At 50.8% G+C, this 16,199-nt stretch overlaps 5 protein-coding genes across 5 annotated transcripts; 2 read left to right on the forward strand and 3 right to left on the reverse strand.

The window, feature by feature from the left end:
* Positions 1 to 1,466: 1,466 nt before the first annotated feature.
* On the forward strand, positions 1,467 to 3,110 carry PMZ80_000754 (uncharacterized protein; the record flags this gene model as incomplete). The annotated part of the gene is made up of 1 exon (XM_064869204.1): positions 1,467 to 3,110. One exon carries the CDS (start codon positions 1,467 to 1,469, stop codon positions 3,108 to 3,110), a length of 1,644 nt encoding a protein of 547 aa, XP_064734701.1.
* A 57-nt stretch (positions 3,111 to 3,167) lies between these two features.
* On the reverse strand, positions 3,168 to 5,602 carry PMZ80_000755 (uncharacterized protein; the record flags this gene model as incomplete). The annotated part of the gene is made up of 2 exons (XM_064869205.1): positions 3,168 to 5,086; positions 5,131 to 5,602. The coding sequence occupies 2 exons, from the start codon at positions 5,600 to 5,602 to the stop codon at positions 3,168 to 3,170; spliced, it is 2,391 nt and encodes a 796-aa protein (XP_064734702.1).
* Positions 5,603 to 6,852: 1,250 nt separating this feature from the next.
* Positions 6,853 to 11,616, reverse strand: PMZ80_000756 (uncharacterized protein; the record flags this gene model as incomplete). Its single annotated transcript, XM_064869206.1, has 1 exon — positions 6,853 to 11,616. One exon carries the CDS (start codon positions 11,614 to 11,616, stop codon positions 6,853 to 6,855), a length of 4,764 nt encoding a protein of 1,587 aa, XP_064734703.1.
* A 627-nt stretch (positions 11,617 to 12,243) lies between these two features.
* On the forward strand, positions 12,244 to 14,058 carry MON1 (Vacuolar fusion protein mon1; the record flags this gene model as incomplete). Its single annotated transcript, XM_064869207.1, has 1 exon — positions 12,244 to 14,058. One exon carries the CDS (start codon positions 12,244 to 12,246, stop codon positions 14,056 to 14,058), a length of 1,815 nt encoding a protein of 604 aa, XP_064734704.1.
* A 27-nt stretch (positions 14,059 to 14,085) lies between these two features.
* PMZ80_000758 (uncharacterized protein) lies at positions 14,086 to 15,726 on the reverse strand (the record flags this gene model as incomplete). Its single annotated transcript, XM_064869208.1, has 2 exons — positions 14,086 to 14,249; positions 14,304 to 15,726. The coding sequence occupies 2 exons, from the start codon at positions 15,724 to 15,726 to the stop codon at positions 14,086 to 14,088; spliced, it is 1,587 nt and encodes a 528-aa protein (XP_064734705.1).
* Between the last annotated feature and the right edge of the window lie 473 nt (positions 15,727 to 16,199).

A 16,199-nucleotide genomic window follows, 5' to 3' on the forward strand; every position in this document is an offset into this window, starting at 1 on the left:
TCTCAAGGACTGTAACTTTCCAGGTGTTGAATCGGATGTGCCAAAGCACTACAAGATCAATTCGAATGAGCTGTCATACGATATTATCGACAGCAGCATTAGGCATTTGTTGCATCTACCGAAAGCCTATGTGCGCGACGTGCCTGAATTGGTCTTCAGTGCATGCGGTGTCCAAATGAGATGTAAGTCAGACGTAACTTCTGGAAGCGATTGGTGCTGACATAGATCTCGCAGTCTGCCGCAGTATGCGCCAGTGGGAATCAACGATCGTTGCTCTCCACGCTTGCTCGAGTGAAAGCATTGCTACCTTGTTCCAAGCCCCAGCTCCGCGCGTGAGTGTTCTGCCCGAGCATTGTTTTGTTGCGACTTACTGAATTCGCAGGTTGGGCGCTCGACGTTCGAGCTTTTTCTTGAAACGCACACACCTCCCAGTTACGCACAACATGAGCCCATGAGGCAGATCTGGTGTCTAGCCCAGCAAGAGTCGAAAGCAACGGGTCGAGTCGGGCTAAAACTCGAGAAGAACATGGATGTGAGCCAGGAGTTCGAGGTTGACAGTGAGCGCGACTTTTTGGTGGCCTCTGAAGCACTATGGCCTTCACTTCACGTTGTCCTCAACAATACTCGTCCGTGACGTCCTAGTTTCGTGTTACGAGAGATCCAAGAACTCAGCTTGAAGTTCAGGGCTTGCCCGGAGAGACTGCAGATGCAGCATCACAGCAAAAGGAGAGGACCAGTAAAGTCACCTATATTGTTTCCGCTGGGAAGCAGAGGAGTAATGGGGCAGGCTCAGCGGGTATCAGCCTAGTAGCTTGCGCGTTATGATAAAGGAGAAGGCATCTGGAATGTGCTGTTCGTACGTAACAGTCGATAGCTTGTGAATGTTAGGAAGAGCTACTCCCACGGGTAATAAAAGTCTTGCGGCAGTCTGACAATCCAGCAAGCCTGTGCGCCCCGCCGGTTTTTCGGATGCAGACGTGCTGGTCAAAAGACCTTGGAACCCCTAGAGCTTAGGCATCATAGGCGGTCACAAAGCCTGGAGACTGGCGTCGGTCATCTCCGTGGCCTCTGAAGTTGCCAAGAAAGCTCATTGCACAGCTTACTACAGAGTATGGCAATCGTGTTCGTCGTTGTGACTTCCCACTCTGTCTCAGCCGTCTTGGTCTCGCACATTGACTCACAATGCATCGATGTTAGGACATCTATTAGCAGCTAAGATGTACTCTGACATGGATACAGCCAGCTGATAAGTTATCGTGAACACTGATTCCGAGAGATGTGTTTGGAATCATGCACCATACTTAACCAATGTGATCTGCTGGACGAGCATGTTGCTGGTAAGTAAGGCAAGCTCGACCCGGAAAAACAATACTCGTCGGTGCCACCAATCACGACTTTATCTTGATCAGCCACTTTCAGGACTACGAGGCACAGACATCTGAGCATGATTCATGGTTGACAGCATCATGGTTGCCGACAGCAAGTACCAATATTGCCCTCTAAATGTCACAAAACCCGAGATCCGACTTCTAACAATCCATCCCCAAGCTGCCAATGGTGACCTTACCGTGACCTTAGAGCACACTAGTTTTGACGATGTCAACGGTGCCTACGATGCTGTGTCCTATACCTGGGGTTCTGAGGCGACGCTGCATCCCATATGCATAGATGGAAGACGCCTACATATTCGTCACAATATCTGGCGGTTCCTTCAGCATTGCTCGGTAGCAGGGTTTCCAACCACAAGATTGTGGATTGATTCAATATGCATCAACCAAAGCGACGTGCTTGAGAAGAACCACCAGGTAGGTAGAATGGGCAGTATCTTTTCCTCTGCGGCTCGTGTCCTCATCTGGCTTGGTGAAGCGAGCGAGCTGAGCTCTATTGGTGATGCTTATGACGAATGGTTCAAAGTGACGTCAGACAAGGGCCACAGCCCTCTGTATACGTTCATGTCACGCTGTCGTGGTGAAACTCGCAATCTCGTTAGACAACACTGCGAGGCTATCATCACTAACGAGTACTGGCTTCGACTTTGGGTTGTCCAAGAGATCTTGGTCGCTAGGAGCGCGGTCATCATATCCGGAACACGAACAATCGACATATGCGAGACGCCATATATGGAAGCAATCTTGACTGAAGAAGCCGGGGACTGGCTAGTCCAGCATTGCATACAGCGTATTATGCCCTTCGTCTGGAAGCGCCTGGGTACAGGAACCGGACGCGGGTCAGAGTGGCGCTGGCTCAGTGCACTGGTGCGCGAATACGGAAAGCAGCTCTGCCACGACCCCAGGGACAGAATTTATGCACTCCTCGGATTGGCACGTACTAAGAAGTCACGATCACTTCGCGTCGACTACAACGGCTCGCTCGAGACCTTATTCATCGAGACGTTGCAATGCTTCGCGGAAGAGAATCTCGAGTCAAGTGAATATGCGAGTTCTGCTTGGGTCGATTTGCCATCAGTCATACATTTGGCGAACGTTTTGGAGATCACATCCCGTGGGCTCTTGGATAGCACTAGTGAAGCGGACACCGCTGTTTTGCAGACGCTCCGAGATCAAACGTTCAGCTTGCCCCTTTTCATTAGCATATATGTGTTATCAGACGGGAGTTCACTGAATCACCAACAGGCAACGCAGCACTTCTCATCATCTGGACATCCCGTCAGTAGGCCTAACCAGACAGCAAACAGCGAAGTTTCCATGGAGTTTCTCTTCAATAACGGTGTTCTGCTTTATTGCAAGCTTTCTGACGGCGACAGTGTCAGCGGCCTACTGCTCGAGGGGACGTCAGGTGGCACAGTTCAGATTCACGCCCTGGCCAGATCTAACGGGACAGGTGAACCGAGCACTAGCTTCTGCTGTACAGATGACTTGAACCGGTGCCGGTGGGACACTGGAAAGCTACCTTCAGATCTGAAACGCCGCTGGGAGGCCAGCATCAATGCAACGTGTACAAGTCGACAGCCTTTAGACCTGATAGTAGTTTCAAGCGGCAACACCTACGAAACGTGTCCGACTATGTACCTACCGTGCTCGGCGTTTGAGCTATTGCAGTTGGTCGAGCTGAACAAACCACTCTATGAGCATGTATGGCCGGATGAATAATCTGCGCCTGTAGCACACTGGGAGACAACTTGAGTGGCTCTGCCTGATATTTGGTTGCTATGGATGATCACCGACGGTTAGCACTTTACAGAGCATGTCAGGGTCACCATCGACAGTTCGGAAGCTTGAATGCGTAGCTTGAGTGAACCATGTTCGATACATAGTGAGCACAAGCTCAGCCACGCGCATTAAAAAAAGCCAGAATTCTTCACGAACCATACTAATCTGGCCATTGATCGTTGCTTCCCAGCTGCGTTTTTCGGCACCGTTCATTTCCAATTTCATCAGACCGATGCGCTTGTAGCAATTGGGTTTCCCGTGTTGCGGTGTTGTTCGTAGGAGAATCAAGAAAACGTCGATACTTGATACCGGACCCTCTCTGTGCAGTGCATGCAACAAGAATACAGGTGCGAGAGCGCAAGGTTTCAGCCCGTCCACGCAATAGTCGAACGGCTCAAATTCTGTTCCTTCGTTCGTCTGCTTAGCGTCGAAGTTGAGCTCTACTCCCCCATGTATGGGTAGCCCTGCTATGCTCGTGTGACACTGTACATTCGGATTTGGCCTGTGCGTATACAAATCCATCCTGTTTCGGTACCTAGTGTGACCGTGCTTGTAACAAAACCTGCGGATATACCATGGATATAGGATCATGTCGATTCTCAAGTACGCCAGTCTCACTCTGCCGAATGAATTGAGTGGGGACTCAGATTCACAGTATATCTCTTTGAGCGCGACCTCCAGAAAGTTTTCGGAGGTTGGGAAAGCCACAGTCCGGTTGCAGTTGATGTACTCGATGGCTGGACCCATAGCCACAGACGTCCAGGACCATGAAGGGGCTGTGGTGTCCTTGGGTCTTGGTTTTGGCGACAGCTTGTATACTACTGGCATGGCGAACCAGAGCATTTCTGTAGGCAAAAACTCCTTCCAGAGTCCTGCGACGTAGTCTGACTCAACATAGCGCGACAGATACTGGGCGAGACCTGCTATCGCTGGTAGAGCATCGGACGTCTCCTTCAGGCGGAGCTGCATGTACGTCCTGACAACACACTTCCAATACGTCATCGCCATATCCCTACGAGCATCTCGAGCACCCTGAGACTGGACGAAAAGGCGCTTTCGCCAAGTGAAATTCACTTTGTCAAAGCGCTGGGAACCTGCACCTGGATGTGGTATAATGGAAATTGAACGACACTCACAGTGCGACGCCTCGAGGCACTCGAAGGTGAACTCTCCATAGTTGCACTGTAGTAAACGAGGTGATAGGAGGCGCTCTTGAAGGACCCAGCCACGCTTGAGGAGGGGATAAGCTTCCTCGAAGCTTGCCGGTGAATCTGCGATTCCCTTCATATCAAGGACTCGAGCACCGATGAGATACTCCTTGTTCTTGCTGTCAGTAACAACAAGACAGATATCTGACCATTTGTCCTTTACGAAACAACCATCGGAGGAGGTCTTGGCAGCTACAGCAGCAATGGTGATGATCGCATTCGAGTAGATAGAGCCCATCTTTGCGATTTCACTGTTCTTGTCTGCATCATTATCACCTTCCTGGATGATACATATCGAGTCAACCCAAATATATTCGATATCAAGTCGGCGTGCAAGCAAAACCCCATCACGAATGTTCTTCGGTAACAAGGCCAAATCTAAAAATACCAGGCGATCTTGGAGGTTGTTCAACGTGGTCTGTTTTTGAGCGACTGCATGGTCCCAACGGTGGCTGAGACATGCATAGCGGTAGGTGTTTCCATCTTGTGTCTCAATCACCTTGATACCCGATTTACTACCGTGCCAAAGAGGAGTCAGATCGAGCAGTCGCTTCGGTTTGTTATGAGTAGCCTGTGGTTCACTATACCTTGAGCAGTTCCGATGACTGTCTATGCATTCGGAAAACCACTGCGACGCCCTCTTGATTGAACGCTCGCAGCTGTAGACGATATTGGCTTCGACAAAATGCTTGAACCTCACATCCAACCCTGTCAATGCTGAGTTAACTCACTGCCTCGATGACTTGACGAACCTCTTGGTCGAAACGATTGTACCGTTTCTACCGATTGCTTCGTTCCAATCCGACGCCTTTTCAACGCAAAAGGACCAGTGATGGAGTACTCGTAGGCTGCAGGTAGTCCCTGTTGGTCACAAGGGAACAGCTCTCGAGTCATCTCCCACAGTATGTTGCACACACCGCAGCCATTTGCGATGGACGTTTCAATATCAGCAGCAGAGAACCACTCATAGTGAGACTGAAGGACATGTTCCTTACATTCTCTTTGAGCCGATCTAACATTTCTCCTGTTCTGGCGCGAGTTTATCCCATCGTTGGTCTTCACGGAGGCGGAGTCTTGTTCCATATCATGACCTTCTCGACAATTGAGCGAACAATTGCTCGAATCGAAGACTCTGTAGAAATCAATCGTGAATTGCATCGCATCAGGCTGAGTCCGAGCAATCAAATCGGATGTCTCTTGCTGGCTAATCCTTCTTACCGACATGACTTCAGTCGATGTCTAAAGCCTCTTCAGGACACGAAGTGCCCACAGCCAAAGTGCCGTGTAGACCTCTTCATCATACTACAGGTCTAAAGCTGGAATATAGTACAATCGAGATATTGTTCGCTTGGGCAGAAGTTGTCTTGCGGCTGAAGCACGTGAGATGTCTGAAGGACAAGCATCAAGTGAGAACTCGAGGATCATCATATACGAATCTCCTGTTCTCAGGATTTTCAACGGCCATCACCCCAGTGAACATATTGCACACATACGGCACAATATCAACACAATGTATTGTAGTAGCGTAAGAGAATTGCAAGTTTTGGATACTGAGAGAACTCATATTTTCTAGAAGTGCCGGATATATCCGTTGTGTCATCTTGTAGCTAGCGTAAGGTGAACGTTGATGCACGCTACCGGAGAAGACCAACAGCCTTCCTTGATGTCCACAATCTATCGACTGTCAAACAACTATTCCTGGGCTTGCAGGATTGCGCGAATACATTCATAATAGCGTCGACATACCTAATAGGTGTCGTAAGAGTAACCACAATGAGTTGTGCAAGGCTGACAACTATACCTATGTAGTCAGCTGCGGTCTCCTCCGGACTGACTTAGGTTCCTGGAGCGTCCAAGAATTCGGGCGGCTGATCCTCTAACGACCAACGATGTGCACTCTACGAGCCTGTGCGAGAAAAAGATCACTAGTTTTGCACTCCCGTAAACTTCGGGTAAGTTAGGTACGATTAGCACTATCTTCTAGGGCTATTAAGCGTTTTTAGTGCCTAAAGCTTGGGTAGGAACGCGCCCGTAGAACTGTATCAGCAAAACCGGCCATCTTTTTCCTGCACAGTTGAGGCTCGCCAGCCAGCGATCATTTGTGCCACCAGCTTGCTGGATTATGGCCTTGGTCCATCCCCGGAGATGTTCTACTGCCAGAAGAATACAACGCGGAGTAGACCGATGGAATCCTCAAGGGGCGCTGCCGGCTAAGTTGCTAAATTTCAGTGCCTATAGCGTGGGTTGCTCGGTTGCAGCCAGAAAGGCTCCTTCCTAAATACGAGCTACAGTATTCAGGTCATGGGCTTCATCGAGACTCGAGACACTGTTCATAGCACTCCTGGCTGGATCGATACAAATCAACATTTCAACGAGAAGACTCATGCCTGAAGAGTGCAAGAGCATGGCCAAGCATAGTGACGATGACACATGGAAGCCTCGAGTATCATATTACCCGATGGGTGGTTCCGTGACTATGAAGCGACATCCGTGAACAAATCCGCGATGAGATCTTGTCTACAAGCCTCATCGTCAAGCCCCTGAAGGCTGTACAGGTCCTCGAAGGCCCTGATGCTCAAATGACCAAAGAAGCCCGCTAGCAAGGCGTCGATATCGTCCTGATTTCTCGACTCATCTCCGGACAACCACGGTTTTCGCAGCCGGCTTGCTGGATCTGACTGTATCTCTATCTGCTCACTAGTCGAGCTCAAAATTGGAGCAATTTCATCTGCGTATGATTTGACCGCGGTCGTGCTCGATGGGTATATCGCATCGATAGTGTCGGTCACGAAGAGCCATTCATGTAGCTGAAACTCATCTGGTCGCATCAATAGGAGGAGGTCCAGCAACTTCGCGCCCTGTAGTTTTGAGAAGGAGGTGTACTCTGATTCGTTTTCTGCAAGGAAGTCTTTGCACAGCCCCTGGAGCTCGGAGTCGAGAACCGGCCACAGAGGAGCGAGGTTTACATGGCCTACCTTCAACAGCAGAGCGCGGATGAGCAGGTATACATCACCTCTGGTAGCGAGTGATGGCGATGACTCAAGTGTTGCACTGAGTAGTTCTTCAATCTTCTGCGAGATCAGCGGCAGGTATGGTAGTGCTGCGTCCACGTCCGCAGACAAGATCATGGTTGCCACCCTACGGAGCTCCAGCTGTGTCTTTCTGTCTGCTTCGGTTCGTGCTGCTGCAGCTCCGATACCTAGCATGATGCCTGCTGCCGCTGGTGGAGCGATGCGATTGAGTGATTCCACCACAACCGTCTTGTCATTCATTTGCAGCTGCTTGAGCAAAGGCAGCCATCCGCTACTGGCAAGTTCTGTCGGACTTTGGAAGAATTTAGGGTTGTTGAAGGCATCAAGAAGATCCTTCTTCCGTGTCTTTGTAGATGTTGGCATAAGTCTAATGACTTCAAGATGCTCGCCAAACAGGTTCTGAGGGAATGCGCGAGCATGTATCACTGGGCTGACTAGGTTTGTTGCTATCGCCGTGAAGACTGTATTTGATCGGTCATACTGACTCAATAAGGGCCCTAGATGAGGTAGGGCCTCCACCAACACACTGAGCATGTTTTCGCTTCTTGCTGACAAGGCTAACGGTGTTTTACCGGCATCGCCTACGCCCGTTGAGCCATTCGTCGAAGCCTTTCCATCGAATCCTGACGGCTTGATGGTGAAAATGGCAGTTAGCAGTCTTGTACACAGATCCGAAAGCTCTCGCTGCATGCGTGACTCCTCGCTGAAGTTTGTGTTCTCCATCTTCCGTGAGAGGATAGAACAGAAATGAACCAGCTTGATCAGAATTTGACGATGTGGCATAGGATTTCCTAACACCTCTCGTAGGAAAGCTGCGCAATCCGCCCATATCTCTTCAAGCATGTCATCCTCGAGCGCTGACGTATACTCATTCAGGAAGATGACCAAATCCGTTGATCCAAGTTGTATTGACAGACTTGATTTCTGAGCCGAGCTCAGTGCACCCGGATTCGTCCGGCCATAAATAGCATTGAAGACTGCCGGCATCATCGACCGAGGTCGAGCGCCGTTAAGGCTCTGTAGCAAGTCGAGCAACGAGCTTTGCTCCTCGCTCACCCATAACGCTATAAGAGTCTCGAGACATTCTTGAGGTTCTGCTTCGATGAGGTTCTCCAATATTTTGCGGCTTCGACTCCGTACCTTCATTGCTGTGTACTGGAATGATTTCGTGTCGCTCATGCTGCTTATACGTGCTGCTGATTTCCAAGACCATAGCCTAGCACAGATTCTAACAGCATCTTGCATACACAATATCACTGTTAGACGGTCATTCGCACGCGAGCGGCTAGAGACCGAATCCTGCTTGATATCACTGGCGCTTGAATTTGGCGGCGGCACGTTGAGGAATACTTGCTGATGCGCGCGTGCGAGGACATACTCCAGGCCCGAAAGCAGGTTTGCAATGGACTTCTCCGGGCTTTTTGCGCTCGTCGAGTCCGCCCTCTGATTGAAGACTGCTTGTAGGTCCTCGAAAGTCTGCTCGATGCGCTTGCAAAACCCACTGGTCACCTTCAGCAGACTTGGCAGCAGTGCCGTGTGGTTTGGTAGGAAATTGCAGAGTAGTGTAATCCATTTGTCAAGTCGTTCATCGACAGGGACTGTGGTAAGACCTTTCAACAACACCTGCACCAGCGACGATGGCAAAAGACTCTTGTCGTTAAGGACTGCAAGTAGTGTATCAAGCACTTGCTCTTGCTGCGCTGCATCTGCTGCATCTCGATCGAGTTTGTCAACAAGGAATGACACGAGCTCGTCTGGTGGCGTATTGCCGGATCTCGTCCCGTACAACGTTCTTAGCAGTGCAAAAGCGTCATACTGCAAGGTTGTTCCATCACGCTCCTTCAGCCCAAGCAGCATTAAGGAAAATTGGTGCACAACGTGAATATCTTGTGATGTACTGAATGATCGCCAGTGATCCTCGGACATGTACATTATTCTGATTAGCTTCTGAACACGAGCAGACGTCAATAGCACATTCTGTATACCGCTAGGCTGGTCAACCAGTACACTTCTCAGTATGGGCGTGGTACTGCTCAAACCCATCAGCCACCGTACACCTGGTTCGCTTCGAACTTCACCAAGGCAATGGTCAAGAATGCACAAGGCAGGACGACGTAACATGTCCGGAACCACGTCATCTGGGCAGCGCTTGACAGTCTTCGTATGATGATACAGGGTGCCAAACCGCTCTATTTGTGCCTCTGCTGGCGACGAGGTGGGGCCTTCTGAGCGACATAATAAGTCCAGTATGGTGCTCTCAACCATCTCGTGTTTTTCAGAAAGGTCGCGAAGTCGCCATATGTCTTCGACCACAGCTACGTGGTTTTGAGGCATGCCGGTACCCAGCAGTGACCATAGACCATGAATCAAGTGGGGTATGCAATCCAGGACGAGCTGCCGAGCCGTCTGGACCATACTGTCGAGCCGTGGTAGCAAGCTTGCGACAATTTTGGAATAGATACTAGCCGTTGTAAAGCTCGGGCTGCTAGCTGTTGGATACGTGCTGACAGCCTGCCCAACCTGCTGCAATAGGGTTGTGCCGATGATTGGTGGCAAAGTTTGGGTCAAGATCACAGCTCGTTCGAAAGAATTGCAAAGCCCGGGCAGGATAGAGGTGTTTTCAGTCTCTTTCAGAACCGTATACAATGTCATCGTGATCGCCTCAAGCAGCTGTGCGACCTGCCCGGGTTGGGCAGAGTCTGCCATCGAGAGTGCCGTAGAAATAGCGATAGCCGTAAGCTCGTCCAGCAGGGATGTCAGTGACGTCGCCAGAGCCTCCTTGTCCAGAATCGACCTGGCAACTTGCCTACTAAGATCCAAAACGTGGCCATGTACCATGTCTGCTTGCTCGATGTTGAAATTGGCGACGATGAAGGCTAAGAGCTCTGTCTGCGCCGAACGTAAGAGCTCAGACATGCATGAAAACAGTGTTGCACTTTCGATGCCATCGAAGAAGACGTTCGCACTGCGGAAGACCTCATCGAAAGCAGTCTGGCTAGGGGCTGTGGATTGGTATGCCATGAGGCTCTTCAACATGGGCGCAAAGGTTGCCGTGACCACTGGTCCGCCAATCTCCCATCTGTCCATTAAAGATAGCATAATTCGGAAAGGCAGCGTTCGAGGGCTGGGTGATGCGTTAGCATCTGCCATCATCGAGTGGATGCATCTTATGGTCGACGGCAATCCAAAAGTCCTGAAGTAGCTGTTCGCAACCTCTAATTGCTTGCCGACCGTTTCTAGCGGAGAGGTGACATTGCCATCAGAAGACTTGCTGTCGGCACCCGTAAACCACGCCCACAGGCGGCGATTGAGGCTCATGTCTCTGCGCAAAACGACCACTAGAGCCGCCGAGACCAACACATCAAGATCTTTCTGGTACCTTTCGGCTTGCAAGATGTCAGCACTGAGCGGCAAATGAGTCACTAGGAGATCCAGAAATCCTCGTTGGACCAGAGATTGCTCATCTCGTAGTCCAGTGGCAAAGCATCTGACAAGGAGTCCTGGCTCGGGCGTGATGATCACATCGGATGCAGTATGCGAGCCGTTGCTGACATGCTGTGCATTTGCTACCAGCTTCGGCAGACAGCGATTGAGATAGACGAGCGCACCGGCCCTCCGATGTGGGTTGGACACCGAAGCAACGAACAATGTCTGCCAGAAGAAGTATTCTTGTTCGCCTTCTGCAAAGCATGTTCTCAGTGACTCGAAGGTATGGAGACATCGGTCAAAGTCCTCGCTTGTCTCTTCTTCAATAACAGGAAGTAGTGACAGGACCAAAGCCTTCAGTGCAGGTCTCAGGGAAGAGGAGGGGACCCGCAAGACATATGCTTCATATAGATCGAGGACCATAGGCCTGGTGGAGAGGTTGGCAAAAGCCAGCGTATGCGATAGTCCTGGAAGAAGTAAGAAGAGGTCACGCGACAGCCCTTTGGTTCCGATGATGGAGAAAACCTCGCCATATACATCCAATGCTTTCTGATGCACGCCAGATGGGAGTGACGGTTGCAGACATCGTGAAAGACATAATGCTATCCTCGGTTTGCAAGGGATATCTGAGAGTCCTTCTGGTTTCCCAGTATCGAGAGATTTCAGTAATCTGCTCAGGAAAGCAATATAGTCGGCCCAGTCGCTGTTGGCATCAAAGATTGCCAAAGCCCTTTCGATGGTGGCATGGTAACGGCGGTAGGCTTTTTGGTCCGCAGCCATGTGACAAGACAACCCTTATGTTTGAATCATGTAGGACCGATTGGCAACGGTCGCCCTCTATCAATGTGGTTTCTAGAGGATTCGAAGATCAGTTTCAGGCATGGGTAAAGCACGAAGTCAATACTGTCGCCCGTTAAGGGAAAGAAGTTGGCTTTTATGGTCTCCTTGTCTGAGAGACTTCATATAATCGGAGTCGCGTGGCCCAGGCTTCCACTTCATGAGTGAGCAACACGTGTCGACTAGAGATGTGTGGAATCGCTGGAATTATGTTTACTTGTAGTCATAATCGAGAGAAGGCGCTGCCCATATCGTCGTCGTCGACGTGGCCTTGGCCTTGTCATTACAAGGCTGCGGACACAATGACAACCACGCCTCTGTGGCTATTTCAACATCGACGCTGGAAGGCTAAACCTATTGACTTCCATATTGGAGGGTCGAGCAGCTCTGGGCATGCGGCCTGAGATGCGAGATGAGGCTGCAAGTCGCTGTTGAGTAAAGTCGCGATGAACAAATGTTCGGCACGGAAGGTGCAGCCGTCGTGCTATCTAACTACGAGTAACCTGATAGCCACACCATGTCCGGGGTATCAGAGTCGACAAACATTTTCTCACTGATTGTCCTACCAAGATGAGCAAGCCTGCAGAACCTAGGATTGACGAGGGGAAGAAGCTCGAATCGACTCCAGAAAGACCCCCACTGCCTCCACGACCTAGTAACTTGAGCTTCTTCCAGGACAGCGGCAAGCCGGCGACCAGTTCGCGCCCTCCTACTCGTGCGGGACTCGTGTCAACTGCAACTACTGCTCTATCAACTAACGATGTCAACGCCTACGCGCGTGGCGGCAGTGTTCGGGACCTGCGATCTATGTCGAGCCAGCTGACTTCGAGTCCATCAGTGAGCAAAACTGCTAGTGGAACTGCTAGCGATACAGCCGATGACAGCTCGATACGAAGCTATGGTCTTGCATCCGAGCGAGCGCAGGAAGAGAGCATATTTGGAGATGGTCTGGCAAGCAGGAAGAACGACGTGTTTGGCATGGACAGTGGCTTTGTTGACACGCATGATATGTTGGAAGAAGCGGATATACCACACGAGGTCGACTTTGAGAAAGAATTTGAGCCTATATCGGACGAGGCCGAGCAAGAAGAGATCGCCCATGAGGCGTGGAAGGCGAAGAAGAAACACTTTCTCATCCTATCAGCGGCTGGCAAGCCGATATACACAAGACACGGCTCAGATGCCATCATTTCAAGCTATGTTGGCATCATCCAGACCATCATATCATCATACGACTCTTGGGACAATCAGCTTCGGTCCTTCCAGGCAAGGGATACCCGATTCGTAATTCTGTCGCAGACGAACCTTTTCCTTGTGGCCATCAGCAACCTCCCGGAGTCCGACGCACAGCTGCGCTCACAGCTTGATGCGTTGTACACGCAAATTCTGTCAACCCTGACGCTACCAACATTAACCCACATCTTCTCGGTAAGACCATCCACAGACCTGCGTAGGCCGCTGCAGGGGACCGAAGTTTTGCTCTCTACTTTAGCTGACAGCTTCACTCGTGGCTCACCATCTACACTGCTAGGTGCATTGGAGAGTCTGAGGCTCCGGAAGGCACACCGTACAGTTATTAACAATACCATGGTTAAAGCTCGGGTCGATGACCTTCTGTATGGACTCGTTGTGGCAGGTGGACGGCTAGTCAGCGTCATTCGCCCGAAAAAGCATTCCCTTCACCCTGGCGATCTGCACCTTATCTTCAATATGCTCTTTGAAGCAGAAGGTATCAAGGCTGGAGGTGGCGAATCGTTCATACCAGTCTGTCTGCCTGGCTTCAACAAAACTGGCTATCTCTACATGTATGTCAGCTTCCTTGACGTGGGCTCGGAGAGTGTCCGCGAGCTTGAGTTGGACGAGAAAATTGCCAAGGAAGATGCCGTTGCCATCATTCTGCTTAGCGCCAACAAAGAGAGCTTCGAAGATTTGCAAAGCATGAAGAGTTACCTAATCCACGAGTTGCGCAAGAACGGCAGCATGAAGACGATCCACAAAGCGGTGCAGCATGGTCGACCCTCGCCTACTGACATTGTGCCCGGGACAGCTCTTCGGCACTTTCTCTACAAATCGAAGGGTAACGTACAATTCTTCATGCCAGCGTTCGAGTCGCATCTCAGCGATGCACAGTCCAAGAGACAGCTGTTCTCGACCTACCATACACTACATGCATCAGTTCATGCCAAATATGCTGCCGTCAAAGTACAGCATATGGTGAACTCCACCTGCTCGGCTTTAGCGTGGGTCACGCCGATGTTCGAGTTGTACTGCATTGCAAGTGCGGGCACGTCTAGGAATGCTCTTGCTCAGAATGCGAATAAAGTTGTTCAATACATTCAGCGAGAAGAAGAACGCATTTTTCTGATCGGAGGGGCGGTGTTTTGAATATCATCCAATCCAATCTCTTCATGCTCAAGACTTCTCTTTCTGATCTTTGGCAAATCCCACCTTGACGCCTGGGTGAGGTGCGAGCGTGATTGTAATGCCTAGCTGGACGTCATCGTTGCCATAGTCAGTGATTCTGTCGTACTCTGACAAAAGCCGAATAATGACATACGCCATCTCCACCATAGCAACTGCGGTCATGTTAGCACATCTAAACATCTTCCTAAAAGCCAGCCTGCACTCACATTGCTGCCCAATACAGATCCTGGGGCCGCCGTTAAATGGGATGAACGTCCATCCACCATGCTGTCTCGGCTGCCAGGTCGCCCATCGCTCAGGCACCCACTCACGCGGATCGTATGGGAAGCTGTCTGAAATTGGCGGATACAGATCCCTTCTCCGCTGCATGATCAATGTACTATATCCAATCGCGGTGTCCTTCGGAATACCAATTGGCTGCATACCATCCGGTCCACCTCCTCTCGGCAGAGTCGTATCCTTCAAACTTGTCCGCACATTGAACGGCACAACCGGGTACAGCCGCAGTGTCTCGTTGATAATCCAAGTAAGATACTTCATGTTCTTGATGTTGTCATAGCTCGGTCTCTCCCCCTTCGTCCCAACATTCTGCCTAATCTCCTCTCTCAACTTCGCAACAACAGCCGGCTTCCTCGCAAGCTCAAGAATCATCCAACTCATAGTCGTACTCGTCGTATCCCTCCCAGCCAACAATAACGCAACAAGCTGATCCCGAATCACCTTCCTATCCCTCGTCCGCCTCGCAAGCGCATGCAAAAACGTATCACTCCGACTCAACTTCGTATCCAGTTCCTCCTGACTCAAACTCAACGCCTCCGTAATCCACGGCTCAATAAACCGATCCATAGTCTTCAACCCAGCATAAAACCCCTTCTTCGGGAAGAAATGCCTCAGTGGGCCCGCCCGCCCATCAAGCGCCTGAACCCTCTGCACCTCATCGAACGCCTGCGCAAACTCCGTCCGCTCATTCATCAAGCTCCCCGCACTATGCCCGAACAGAAAATGCGTAGACGCATCAAGCGCAAACCGAAAGAACAAGTTCCGCGCATCGACCTGCCTTCCATCCCCCGGCCCCATAAGCCGAAACAGCTCCTGCACATGCTGCTCAATAATATCTAAATCCGCGACCCTCTCCCGCTGAAACATCGGCCGAATCAACGCCCTCGAATCACTCCACTGCCTCCCATCAGTCGTAAATATCGAATCGCCCAAAAACTCCTGCCACTCCTTATGGAACTGCTCGCCCTTCCCATAGTCGCCAAACTGCTGCGTCAAAATCGCCTTGATATTTTGCGGGTCCGCCGTCATGATGACGCGGAGGGACGTCAGGATGCGGAGTTCCATGGTGTAGTTTAGAGACTCTAAAGCGCCGTTCTTCTTGAACTCGTCGAGCCAGGCGTCCATTGCGCGGTTGGCGACGAAGTAGCGGACTGCTTTGATGGGCATGTCGAGGCCCCAGGGGAGGTAGGTGCGGATTATGGGGGCTGTGAGGCCGAGGGCGCGGATGCGGCGTTCTTGGAGGTGCCGGCGGGTGTAGACTGAGGCGATGAAGAGGGTGAGGAGGAGGAGGGCGAGTTGGGGGTAGGTTAGGGGCATGGTTTTTAGGTGGGAGGGGTCGAGGATGGCCATTGCGGTGGTTTTGTTGGGTTGTGTTCCGACGAGTTGGTGAGGTATGTTTCCAATATCGAAGTCGCGAGACGGCGCCTGTATTTGATATTATATGGTGGCAGTTTAACGCGTCCGGTTTTCAATCGGAAGTTCGGAAGCTGTACAGTTATGATATTAGCTCACGAACCAGCGTGTTGCTTCCCAAGCACCATCAATCGAGTGATGTTGTAGGTGTTGTAGTGCTCACGGTGATATAAGATGAGGATAGAATCATAAGGCCCCTCACATGGTAAAGTCTAACAGTCAGCCTAGGCACAAACCAAGCGAAGTGCGTATGAAGAGCCTGTGAATACGCCTTTGAGCGGAGCAACATCCTACCGCTACCGCGGTACATGCGAGTCATGTTCGCTTCGACAAATCACAGCAGCGCCAAAGGTAACAAGGTGAGGAATGTGGATACGATATACGTGTTTTCCAACTTGAATGCAAGGCAT

The sequence above is a fragment of the Knufia obscura genome (genome assembly GCF_036327395.1).
Source record: "Knufia obscura strain CCFEE 5817 isolate CBS 148926 chromosome Unknown scaffold_1, whole genome shotgun sequence".
Classification (NCBI taxonomy): Eukaryota; Fungi; Ascomycota; class Eurotiomycetes; order Chaetothyriales; family Trichomeriaceae; genus Knufia; species Knufia obscura.